At 40.2% G+C, this 13,973-nt stretch overlaps 1 protein-coding gene across 2 annotated transcripts in view; it reads left to right on the top strand.

Moving 5' to 3' along the window:
• Positions 1–13,973, top strand: part of LOC110515071 (NLR family CARD domain-containing protein 3) — a 193,532-nt gene that overhangs the window by 170,994 nt on the left and 8,565 nt on the right. The window contains exons 3-8 of one of the 2 annotated variants that reach the window (XM_090197856.1): positions 2,009–2,125; positions 6,319–6,435; positions 6,730–6,814; positions 6,946–7,174; positions 7,550–9,332; positions 9,562–9,735. In XM_090197856.1, coding sequence (XP_090053982.1) covers positions 2,009–2,125; positions 6,319–6,435; positions 6,730–6,814; positions 6,946–7,174; positions 7,550–9,332; positions 9,562–9,735 — 2,505 coding nt within the window. Of the gene's footprint in view, positions 1–2,008; positions 2,126–6,318; positions 6,436–6,729; positions 6,815–6,945; positions 7,175–7,549; positions 9,333–9,561; positions 9,879–13,973 lie in introns of those variants that run through there. The other variant, XM_090197855.1, reaches the window with a different exon arrangement.

The following is a 13,973-nucleotide window of genomic DNA, read 5'->3' as shown; positions in this document are numbered from 1 at the left end:
GGGTCTGTGGAGGTACTGCTGGGGTTCTCAATCCGGGGTCTGAGGAGGTACTGCTGGGGTTCTCAATCCGGGGTCTGAGGAGGTACTGCTGGGGTTCTCAATCCGGGGTCTGTGGAGGTACTGCTGGGGTTCTCAATCCGGGTCTGTGGAGGTACTGCCGGGGTTCTCAATCCGAGGTCTGCGGAGGTACTGCTGGGGTACTCAATCCGGTTCTCAATCTGGGGTCTGAGGAGGTACTGTAGGGGTTCCACGGCACCCACTTTCCAATGTAAGAGATTTTATAGAATTTTCACAACACGACCACTTTGCCTACTCTTAATTCTTGCCTAATATAATGGAATTCATTTTTTTTCAATTGTGATGATTGTTTCAAGCAGAATTTTTACAATATTACCGTTATATCAACACACTCTTCACACCCGTTTAACAACTCTAAATATCTTTGGCATAGTAGGCATCAAGTCCCTTGCCAATAATGTTGCCTACAACGTTGCAACAATGTCAATTTTCATCAAACACATATTACGCCCTAGATGCCTTCAATTGCCCAATTTATAGCCACGCCCAATTTATAGCCACGCACAGTTTAGGAGTATTTTTTAACAACGTGATGTTGCGCTCCAAAGGGAGAACTTGAAATAACACGATGTAGAAAATTAAATAGTCAAAAGAAAATCGTGTTTGTTATTATACACTCTTAGAAAAGAAGGTTCCTTATTGAACCAAAAAGGCTTCTATCACTTCCTTAATATATGGACTCACTAAAAGTTATACACAATGTTCACCTACAAGAGCCGGCTCACAACGATTATGTTAGGTCACCACATAGCCACAGAAAAACACAGCAATTTTTCCAGCAAAAGATTTTCCAGACAGTCACAAAAACCACAAATAGAGATAAAATGAATCACTAACCTTTGATCATCTTCATCAGATGACACTCATAGGACTTCATGTTACACAATACATGCATGTTTTGTTTGATAAAGTTCATATTGATCAAAATAGGACTTTACATTGGCGCGTTACATTCACTAGTTCCAAAAACATCCAGTGATTTTGCTTAGCCACATCATTAAACAGAAATACTCATCATAAATGTAGTTGATAATACAAGTTAGACACATGGAATTATAGATATAGCTCTCCTTAATGCAACCGCTGTGTCAGATTTTAAAAAAAATGTTTTATGGTAAAAGAAACCCATGCAATAATCTGAATACAATGTGATTTTCTGTATTTTTTTTCTCATTTTTTCTGTCATAGTTGAAGTGTACCTATGATGAAAATTACAGGCCTCTCTGATCTTTTTAGGTGGGAGAACTTGCACAATTGGTGGCTGACTAAATACTTTTTTTGCCCCACTGTATATATATATATATATATATATATATATATATATATATATATATATATATATAAACAACTATTTATTTAGATGGGTGACATAATCTGCCTAAGTAACAGCCATGTAGACAAAGAAGAGCTCTCCAGTAGGTACCAAAATATTCAAAGTCCATTTTCTCAAAAGTGAGGTTACAAGTTTATCAACGTTCAAAGCAGAATTACTTCCCCGTTGTTCCTCAACTGTAGTGTCCCATTTTCAAGCACTGATATACTATTTTCCACCCTAGTCTCTACTTTTATCCAATGTAAAAAACACCTTTTCAAATGTTGCTACATTAGACAAAATTCAGCCGGTTTAAGAGTGAGGCAGCTATATCGCAATTTGCGGAACAAAAACATTATTATTTGTCCCTCTGAAATGAAATCATCAAGTAATAGATTTTGAACAAATACAGGTCTGTTATTGAACAACCCTATGCCTTGATTAGAGAGTGAAAAAAACGCAATAATCTATTTCATAATTTCTTCAAACAATTAAAGCATATTTACAAACGTTTCAGAAAATGGATCTATAGCATTTAAGAATGGAGCTCCTCTTATGTTTCCCCATCTGACTTGAGTGTAGTTGAGAGATGTAATGTTTGTCTCTGTTGTGTTGAAGACCAATCCAGCAGGAGAGACCAGCCTCCCCTGTACCCAGCTGTGTGTCCATGAAGAGTGACCGGTCTATGGAATATCCTATACGGTTTAGAGAGGGAGACTTTTCTACTGAACAAAGGTAAGAAGAACTCATGGGTCCTGGTCAGTGAGTTAAACAACACTGTCTCTAGTAATTTCTCCTCTCCCATTTTCCCATTTATTGTTGTTGTTTTCAGAATCCATAGGCTCATCCTTTTGTCCATTTTCATAGTCCTAAAACAATATTAAACAAACACAACATTCCCTCCCTGTGTGTGTGTGTGTGTGTGTGTGTGTGTGTGTGTGTGTGTGTGTGTGTGTGTGTGTGTGTGTGTGTGTGTGTGTGTGTGTGTGTGTGTGTGTGTGTGTGTGTGTGTGTGTGTGTGTGAAAGAGTGTCACTCCCTGGATGAGGAGATGTAGTCTCTATTCACTTTTACACCTACCTAAATGTACTGTACATATTAACTTAACTACCTGGTACCCTGCACATTAACTCAGTACTGGTACTCCTTATAGTCTCATTATTACCTCAACTACCTGGTACCCTGCACATTGACTCAGTACTACTGGTACTCCTTATAGTCTCATTATTACCTCAACTACCTGGTACCCTGCACATTGACTCAGTACTGGTACTCCTTATAGTCTCATTATTATCTCAACTACCTGGTACCCTGCACATTGACTCAGTACTGGTACTCCTTATAGTCTCATTATTACCTCAACTACCTGGTACCCTGCACATTGACTCAGTACTGGTACTCCTTATAGTCTCATTATTACCTCAACTACCTGGTACCCATGCTCATTGACTCAGTACTGGTACTCCTTATAGTCTCATTATTACCTCAACTACCTGGTACCCTGCACATTGACTCAGTACTGGTACTCCCTATAGCCTCATTATTACCTCAACTACCTGGTACCCCTGCACATTGACTCAGTACTGGTTCTCCTTACAGTCTCATTATTGTTATTTTATTGTCTGGTCTGCGTCATATCCCAGAAGATATTTAAACCCCAAACCCTGGCCTGGTCTGCTTCATATCCCAGAAGATATTTAAACCCCAAACCCCGGCCTGGTCTGCTTCATATCCCAGAAGATATTTAAACCCCTAACCCCGGCCTGGTCTGCTTCATATCCCAGAAGATATTTAAACCCCAAACCCCGGCCTGGTCTGCTTCATATCCCAGAAGATATTTAAACCCCAAACCCCGGCCTGGTCTGCGTCATATGAGTTCCCAGAAGATATTTAAACCCCAAACCCTGGCCTGGTCTGCTTCATATGAGTTCCCAGAAGATATTTAAACCCCAAACCCTGGCCTGGTCTGCTTCATATGCGTTCCCAGAAGATATTTAAACACCAAAACCTGGCCTGGTCTGCTTCATATCCCAGAATATAATTAAACCCCAAACCCTGGCCTGGCCTGGTCTGCTTCATATGCGTTCCAAGAAGATATTTTAACCCCAAAACCTGGCCTGGTCTGCGTCATATCCCAGAAGATATTTTAACCCCAAAACCTGGCCTGGTCTGCTTCATATCCCAGAAGATATTTTAACCCCAAAACCTGGCCTGGTCTGCTTCATATGCGTTCCTGGAGGAGATTATCTCCTCATGGCCACAGTATAGAGAGAGTGAGTTTCATAGAGAGAACAAAGGAATTTCTTCCCCCTCACAGCACTTGAGGTCTGAACAACATTTATGTTCTGGAGAAGGCATAAAAGATCGGTGAAGAATCCAGCTACGAACTAGTGCGTATGGTAAAATTTTGTGAAACTCATGGGAGACAATACTGCCACATTACCATAACGCAGTTTATACAATAGCCTCAGATATGAGGCTTACATCTAATTGTTGTACAGGATAAATGAGGAAAGATTAAACTATTTGTGAAATTATGGGATGGGATGCTAATGATGTAATGTGAGAGAATTGTATTTCTGTGTAAGGTTTCACTTAACCTCTAGCGACTCCCAAACCCGCATGCGGGAGCGTAATCATCGCCTGAAACTAATTAGCATAACGCAGCGGACATAAATATCCCTAGAAAATATTCCTATTCATGAAAATTGCAAATGAAATATATTGAGACACAGCTTAGCCTTTTGCTAATCACCCTGTCATCGCAGATTTTCAAAATATGCTTTACAGCCAAAGCTAGACAATCATTTGTGTAAGTTTATAATAGCCTAGCATAGCATTATGCCTTGCTAGCAGCAGGCAACCTTGTCACGGAAATCAGAAAAGCAATCAAATTAAATTGTTTTCCTTTGATGAACTTCGGATGTTTTCACTCACGAGCCTCCCAGGTAGATAGCCAAAGTTCATTTTTTTCCAAAATATTATTTTTGTAGGCGAAACAGCTCCGTTTGTTCTTCACGTTTGGCTGAGAAATCGCCCGGAAATTGCGGTCACCACAACGCCGGAATTATTTCCAAATTAGCTCCATAATATCGACAGAAACATGGCATACGTTGTTTAGAATCAATCCTCAAGGTGTTTTTCTAATATCTATTCGATAATATATCCGTCGGGACAATTCCTTTTTCTCCAGGACCGATTGGAGTAATGGCTACCTCTGTATTTTACGCGAGAATCTCTCTCGGAGCCACCATGTGACCACTTACCAAATGTGCCCCCATACGGCTATTCTTCAACAGAAATGCGTAAAACTACGTCACAATGCCTTAGACACCTTGGGGAATACGTAGCAAGCGTAAGCTCGTTGATGGTACATTCACAGCCGAATAGGGAGTCATTGGAACGCAGCGAAAACCTGGGGCACTTCCAGATTGGATTTTTCTCAGGCTTTCGCTTGCAGCATCAGTTAAGTTATACTCACAGACAATATCTTTACAGTTTTGGAAAAGTTAGAGTGTTTTCTATCGAACGGTGTCAATTATATGCATATTCTAGCATCTTGTCCTGATAAAATATCCTGTTTAACTTCTTGTTACTCTCAAACCCGGATCCGGGAGCGTAATCAAAGCCTCAAACGATTTAGCATAACGCAGCGGACATAAATACCCCTAGAAAATGTTCCTATTCATGAAAATCACAAATGAAGACACAGCTTAGCCTTTTGTTAATCAAACTGTCATCTCAGATTTTCAATATATGCTTTACAGCCAACGCTAGACAAGCATTTGTGTAAGTTTATCATGGCATAATGCTATGCTAGACTCTGCTGGCAGCAGGCAACATTTTCACGAAAATAAGAAAAGCAATCAATTGAAATCATTTACCTTTGAAGAACTTCAGATGTTTTCACTCAGGAGACTCCCAGTTAGGTAGCAAATTACTCAGCTGTTCTAGTGGTCTGAGGCAGGTGGTAGATTACTCAGCTGTTCTAGTGGTCTGAGGCAGGTGTTAGACCACTAGAACAGGTGAGTAATCTAACACCTGCCTCAGACCACTAGAACAGCTGAGTAATCTGAGGCAGGTGGTAGATTACTCAGATGATCTAGTGGTTTGAGACAGGTGTTAGATTACTCAGCTGTTCTAGTGGTCTGAGGCAGATGTTAGATTACTCAGCTGTTCTAGTGGTCTGAGGCAGGTGTTAGATTACTCAGCTGTCCTAGTGGTCTGAGGAAAATATTTGCCTGTATAAAACCTAGCAGAACTACTGATTTCTCTGAGACTGAGGGAAATATATATTTTTACTGTGTAAAACCTAGTAGTACTACTGATTTCTCTGAGAGTGAGGCAGATATATATTATTACTGTATAAAACTTAGCAGTACTACTGATTTCTCTGAGAGTGAGGCAGATATATATTATTACTGTACTAAACCTAGCTGTACTACTGATTTCTCTGAGAGTGGGGCAGATATATATTATTACTGTGTAAAACCTAGCAGTACTACTGATTTCTCTGAGAGTGAGACAGATATCTATTATTACTGTGTAAAACCTAGCAGTACTACTGATTTCTCTGAGAGTGAGGCAGATATATATTATTACTGTGTAAAACCTAGCAGTACTACTGATTTCTCTGAGAGTCAGACAGATATGTAGCATTTAGCAACAAAAAAACATGATTATTTGTCTCTCTGAAATTAAACCATGTGATAGATTATAATCAAATACATGTCTGTTATTGAGCATGCCATGATTAGATAGTGAGAAAACACAATCATTAATTTGATCATTTCTAGAAACAAAAAAACAAATTTGCAAAGATTTCTGAAAATGGATGTAAAGGATTTTTGGAATGAAACTCTTCTTATGTTTCCCCTTCTGAGCTCAGAGTAGATGAGAGATGTAATGTTTGTCTCTGTTGTGTTGAAGTCCAATCAAGCAGGAGAGACCAGCCTCCCCTGTACCCAGCTGTGTGTCCATGAAGAGTAACCAGTCTATGGGTAAACCTATAGTGTTTAGAGAGGGAGACTTTTCTACTGAACAAAGGTAAGAAGAACTCATGGGTCATGGTCAGTGAGTTAAACAACACTGTCTATAGTCATTTCTCCTCTCCCATTTTCCCATTTATTGTTGTTGTCTTCATAATCCATAGGCTGATCATTTTGTCCATTTTCATAGTCCTAAAACAATATTAAACAAACACAACATTCCCTCCCTGTGTGTGTGTGTGTGTGTGTGTGTGTGTGTGTGTGTGTGTGTGTGTGTGTGTGTGTGTGTGTGTGTGTGTGTGTGTGTGTGTGCACTCACTGGATGAGGAGATGTCTCATGTTTTGTCCACAGAAACCAACAGGAGAGATCAGAGTCAGAGATTCTCAGTGGTCAGTCTTCCCAGAGTCATCAAACAGACCTGGACTCCATATTCAGTGTATGTGGTCCTGTTATGTACATTTGTTTTTGTTTACCTCAAGTAAAGTTGATCTGTCAATCATTCATTAATGTGTTAATGAGAAAGCATTTATTCTCTTGCTAAACTTAACTTAACTTAATTTATTTCAGTTGCTTGAAGAGAATATTATTACATTTGTGAAGAACGAGCTGAAGTTGTTTAAGAGGATTCTTAGTCCTGAACCCCCAGAAGGCCTTGAGAGTCAGAAGCAGGATAAGGAAGTGGTGGACATTGAAGATGAGAAGCAGGAGATCAGTGCCAGAGAGGGGGCTCTGAAGATCACACTGCACATCCTGAGGAAAATGAACCAGAAGGAGCATGCTGACACACTGGAGAAATGTAAGAGCTGTCTGCCTCATGTTGAATGATGTTTTATAATATTTAAAAGATGTAGCTAAAGTACAGCTAAAGTAGCTGTGTAACTCAATGATATTGTAGCAGCCTTAACACAACACCTAGTGACCTCATCAAGTAGCAGCAGGGATGTGTTGTGGTGATTAATTTAGAGAGAGAGACAACATTAATAATACCATCAATAATACCAATAATAATGTAATCAGTCACACCAGTCTGTAATGCATTATGAAAACATTTACACATTTATACAGTCAGATAATAAATTATTATAATGTAAAACTTTATAACAGTCCTATAATACTGTAGGCATTAAAACAGACGTAATATTAATATCCTCTGTGTTATTTCTTCATTCAGATGAGCTTGCTGTGATTTGCCAACGTGAACTCAAATCTAATCTAAAGAAGAAGTTTCAATGTGTATTTGAGGGGATCGCTAAACAAGGAAACCCAACACTTCTCAATAACATCTACACAGAGCTCTACATCAAAGAGGGTGGAACAGGAGAGGTCAATAATGAACATGAGCTGAGACAGATTGAGACAACAACCAGGAAACAAGCAAGACCAGAGACTGCAATCAAATGTAACGACATCTTCAAACCCTTAACTGGACAAGACCAACATTTCAGAACTGTGCTGACAAAGGGAGTCGCTGGCATTGGAAAAACAGTCTCTGTGCAGAAGTTCATTCTGGACTGGGCTGAAGGAAAAGCAAATCAGGATGTCCAATTTGTATTTGCATTCCCTTTTCGGGAGCTGAATTTGATGAAAGGAGACAAACACACTTTCATTGAACTTCTTAATCACTTCTCAATGGAAAGCAAACAATCAAGAATCTCCAACTATGACAAGTACAAAGTTCTGTTCATCTTTGATGGTCTGGATGAGTGCCGACTGCCCCTAGACTTCCAGAAGAACAAGATCTGTTGTGACGTCACAGAGTCAACCTCAGTGGATGTTCTACTGACAAATCTCATAAAGGGAAATCTGCTTCCTTCTGCTCTCATCTGGATAACTACCCGACCTGCAGCAGCCAATAAGATCCCTTCAGGGTGTGTTGACCAGGTGACAGAGGTACGAGGGTTCAATGACCCACAGAAGGAGGAGTACTTCAGGAAGAGATTCAGTGATGAGGACCTGGCAATCAGAATCATCTCACACATAAAGACATCAAGGAACCTCCACATCATGTGCTACATTCCAGTCTTCTGTTGGATTTCTGCAATAGTCCTTGAACACATGCTGAAACATAAGAGAGAAGAGATGCCCAAGACTCTGACAGAGATGTACACACACCTTGTAGAGTTTCACGCCAAACAAAATAATGAAAAGTATGTTGGGAAAGAAGAGACAGATCCAAACTGTAAAAAAGAGAGCATTCTGTCACTGGGCAAACTGGCTTTTCAACAGCTTTTGAATGGCAATCTGATTTTCTATGAGGAAGACCTGAAAGAGGCTGGCATTGATGTCAATGAAGCCTCAGTGTACTCAGGATTGTGCACACAGCTCTTTAAAGAGGAATGTGAGCTGTACCAGAACAAGGTGTACTGCTTCGTGCATTTGAGCATTCAGGAGTTTATGGCTGCTGTATATGTGTTCCTCTCCTTCATCAACAACAATGAGAATCTAATGGCCAAACCGCAATCAACATCCAGTATCTATTTTGCGCTGAAGCCTAAAGATACTGTCTACAAGAGTGCTGTGGATAAAGCCTTACAAAATGAAACGGGAAACCTTGACCTTTTCCTCCGCTTCCTTCTGGGCCTCTCACTGGAGTCCAATCAGAAGCACTTACGAGGTCTACTGACAAAGACCAGAAGCAGCTCACAGAGCCATGAAGAAACAGTCAAGTACATCAAGAAGAAGATCAAGGAGAATCCCTCTCCAGAGAGGAGCATCAATCTGTTCCACTGTCTGAATGAACTGAATGACCATTCTCTAGTGGAGGAGATCCAAAGCTACCTGAGATCAGGAGGTCTCTCAGAAGCCAAACTCTTACCTGCACAGTGGTCAGCTCTGGTCTTTGTGTTGCTGACTTCAGAAAAGGAGCTGGATGTGTTTGACATGAAGAAATTCTCCAGATCAGAGGAAGGTCTTCTGAGGCTGCTGCCAGTGGTCAAAGCCTCCAGAGTTGTTCTGTGAGTAAATAAAATGACATTTGAGAACTAATCAGGAAGAAATATTCTGTTTAGATTAAAATATTTATAATTGAAAAACTTACTGAGTCAGTGCGTCATAACAATATGACCATACAATTCTAGGAGATGAAAAATGAATCTTGAAGTTGTTTGAGAGAATAAACCAAATGCATCTGCCACTCGTTAAATTAACCGTGTGTTTGTGAAGTCATGATGATCTCTTTGTCAGGCTGTCAGGCTGTGGAGTCACAGAGGAAGGCTGTGCTTCTCTGGTCTCAGCTCTGAGGTCAAACTCCTCAAACCTGAGAGAGCTGGACCTGAGTAACAATGACCTGAAGGATTCAGGAGTGAAGCTGCTCTCTGCTGGACTGGGGAATCCCCAATGTAAACTGGAGACTCTGAGGTCAGTATTCCTGTACTTGGTCAACAAGTGATAACTGTTCACCAGATCCACATGTGTTTACCAAGGCACAAATAGTCCACACCATATGTGTTTGGACAGTGAAGCTTACAGTTTTAAATTTGGTGCTACGCTCCAGCATTTTGGATTTGAGATAGAATGTTTCATATTACGCAACAGTACAGAATGACACATTTTATTTAATCCCCTGAACATGGCAGCTAAAATGTAAAAACTTCTTAGGGATAGCGTCTAGTTTCCTGAATATCCGCTTCAGTGACATACCCAAAGTAAACTGCCTGTTACTCAGGCCCAAAAGCTAGGATATGCATTTAATTGGTAGCACTGGGTAGAAAACACTTTAATCTTAGAACTACCCCTCCCGGATCCGGGAGAATTGTCATCAACTGACACTAATTAGCATAACGCAATGGACAAAAAATATTACTAGAAAATATTAATATTCATGAAATACCTCTGTTGTTTGTACTTCACGTTTGGTTGAGAAATCCACCGGAAATGCGACAACGCTGATAAATATTCCAAATGAGATCCATAATATCGACAGAAACATGGCAAACGTTTTTTAGAATCAACCCTCAAGGTGTTTTTCAAATATCTATTCGATAATATATCAACCGGGACAGTTGGCTTCCCAGTAGGAGCGAGAGGCACAATGGCCGCCTTTGTCTATTACGCACAAATCACTCTGAGAGCCACCAGCTGACCACTGATGCAATGTTGTCGTTCACACTCATTTGTCAAAATAAAAGCCTGAAACTATGTCTTGTGACACTGGACACATTAGGGAAGCCATAGAAAAAGGAATCTGGTTGATATCTCTTTCACTGCTCAATGGGGACACATAGGAACGCAGAGGTTTCTAATAAGAGTCCCTTACTGATTGGATTTTTCTCAGGCTTTCGCCTGCAATATCAGTTCTGTTATACTCACAGACAATATTTTTACAGTTTTGGAAACTTCAGAGTGCTTTCTATCCTAAGCTGTCAATTATAGGCATATTCTAGCATCTTGTCCTGACAAAATAGCCTGTTTACTTTGGGAATGTTATTTTTCCAAAAATGAAAATAGTGCCCCCTAGTTTCAAGAGGTTAAAATACTGTCTATAACATAATTGATATGGCAGAAAAAAATCTGAAGAACCGAATTTGTTTTGTTTTTGAGGTCCCAGGCTCTTCCAATGCAAACCTATTGGCTATATGTAAATCCGGCTCCCAGATTGCAATTTCTATGACTTCCACTAGATGTCAACAGTCTTTATTCAAGGTTTCGGGCACCACTCTTGGAACTCCAATGCTATCAATGTAAACTCCATTGTCAAAAGATCCTGATGGAGCACTCCTTCTTTCCTTCTTTCTCTTCTACCTGGCCCTAGGTCTTTGTGTTGGGTAAGGGTGAAGGCCTAACTGTACAAGGTCCCTCTTGTCCGTTGTAACATTCTCTGTCCTATGGCATGTTCTTACTTCCCCTACGTCCCATCTGTGTGTGATATATCGAGCCATACAATAATAATTTCCTCCTGTAACTGTGAAAGGGGGAAGTCTGGATGTAATGGGCACATACAGATAATGAAGACCAATCCAACTTTCATTTCATTTCAACTTTCAATTCCATCAAGTGGAAAGGGGATGGTTTTCAACTGAGATTTTGCTGTGGCGCAGGCATAACATTCTTCTTTCACTACTGATTGGGCTGTATACTGAATCCATTACAACCATAGGTTGGAACAGTAGTGGAGAGGGTAGCAAGTTTTAAGTTCCTCGGCATACACATCACAGACAAACTGAATTGGTCCACTCACACAGACAGCATCGTGAAGAAGGCGCAGCAGCGCCTCTTCAACCTCAGGAGGCTGAAGAAATTCGGCTTGTCACCAAAAGCACTCACAAACTTCTACAGATGCACAATCGAGAGCATCCTGGCGGGCTGTATCACCGCCTGGTATGGCAACTGCACCGCCCTCAACCGTAAGGCTCTCCAGAGGGTAGTGAGGTCTGCACAACGCATCACCGGGGGCAAACTACCTGCCCTCCAGGACACCTACACCACCCGATGTCACAGGAAGGCCATAAAGATCATCAAGGACATACACCACCCGAGCCACTGCCTGTTCACCCCGCTATCATCCAGAAGGCGAGGTCAGTACAGGTGCATCAGAGCTGGGACCGAGAGACTGATAAACAGCTTCTATCTCAAGGCCATCAGACTGTTAAACAGCCACCACTAACATTGAGTGGCTGCTGCCAACACACTGACACTGACTCAACTCCAGCCACTTTAATAATGGGAATTGATGGGAAATTATGTAAATATATCACTAGCCACTTTAAACAATGCTACCTTATATAATGTTACTTACACTACATTATTCATCTCATATGCTTACGTCATATACTGTACTCTATATCATCGACTGTATCCTTATGTAATACATGTATCACTAGCCACTTTAAACTATGCCACTTTGTTTACATACTCATCTCATTTGTACATACTGTACTCGATACCATCTACTGTATCTTGCCTATGCTGCTCTGTACCATCACTGTACCATCACTCATTCATATATCCTTATGTACATATTCTTTATCCCCTTACACTGTGTGCAAGACAGTAGTTTTGGAATTGTTAGTTAGATTACTTGTTATTACTGCATTGTCGGAACTAGAAGCACAAGCATTTCGCTACACTCGCATTAACATCTGCTAACCATGTGTATGTGACAAATAAAATTTGATTTGATTTGATTTGATTTGATTTGAATCCCCAGTTTCCACCTCAATCACTTCCTTAATTAATACACAAAGTATTAGACAGTCCCGGTGAATCTGTTTAGAATACCTAAGTTCTTATCCTTGATTCATTCTAGGTGTTTAGCATATCAAGTCCAAGATGTCTTAAAATATTCCCCCAAATTCGTGAATAAAAACTTACTGACCTTGTCTCGTAGGCTGGGAAAGCAATGTCGGTTGGATTCCGTCACTGTCTCTATCGACCTTAGATATAAACCGGCCTGTTATGGAACCTCAATGTCAGGGGATAGGTGTTTAATTTACGGGTCAACGACCCACCCGTGCACGGTTTTCGGCGTGTTACCTTCGGACGACAGGGCAGGTATTGGAATCCGGCTCAAAGGACCAAATTGTCATGAGAAATGTGTTATCGATGTTCATAAACTTCAATTAATCTACTCAGTCTGCAACACAGAGTCTGTAAGATTCTGGTTGAATGAAGCAGACAAGAGTCCCAGTTTACAAAAATCAAAGTGTTTATTTATGAGGATGTCCTAGTCTGTTGTACAAAACCATCCATTTCATACTGGTTCCATATGCACATACCTTCACACACAAACAGTACGTATCCTACGCACATACTTCCACACAAACAGTGGGTGAGTTTTATCTCTTTCTCCATAGTTCCAACCACTGTGGATCCTTTCCCAGCCGACAGTTCCATCCCCCCAAGATTAGGGAAACCTTGAAAAGTCCTCCCTGTCCTCATAAGTTTTCTCAGTTCCTGCCAGGTGGGTTCTAACTGTCCTCTGTATCTTTCTTCAGCCCCTCCCATACAAGTACAAATCCTGAGCTACGCCTTGCTCAGACAGTCTGTGTTTTTCCACTATACAGATACATTGTTTAACCTAATTCTGACTAAAACTACACACATCATCAGATTAGAATTGTATGATGCTAATCAATTATATACAATTATAAGGTTCCAGAGTGCAATTATTTCATCATTATCTTTTCAACATTTAAATTATTTTATAAATTGGTCAGAATACTTACTACTTCTTCAAATAGGGGGACGAGACACGAAAAGTGCTTTTATTTCAAAACGTAAAACAGTTATGTATGAAAATATCTTCAAATAAAAGGTGACATTATATACTGTCACCTTACATGAAAACCTTTGATCTCAAATCAAAATGCTGGAGTATAGAGACACATTTAAAATGTTAGCTTCACTGTCAAAATAGATATGGTGTGGACTGTATACTCAATACAATCTAAATCTGATACCTCACTGTCTAAATAGATATGGTGAGGACTGTATACTCAATACAATCTAAATCTGATACCTCACTGTCTAAATAGATATGGTGTGGACTGTATACTCAATACAATCTAAATCTGATACCTCACTGTCTAAATAGATATGGTGTGGACTGTTTACTCAATACAATCTAAATCTGATACCTCACTGTCTAAATAGATATG

This window comes from Oncorhynchus mykiss, chromosome 13 (genome assembly GCF_057628025.1).
Source record: "Oncorhynchus mykiss isolate SJ-2025 chromosome 13, ASM5762802v1, whole genome shotgun sequence".
NCBI lineage: Eukaryota > Metazoa > Chordata > Actinopteri > Salmoniformes > Salmonidae > Oncorhynchus > Oncorhynchus mykiss.
The sequence above is the reverse complement of the archived record's forward strand: the minus strand, read 5'-3'. Positions and strand labels throughout refer to the sequence as shown.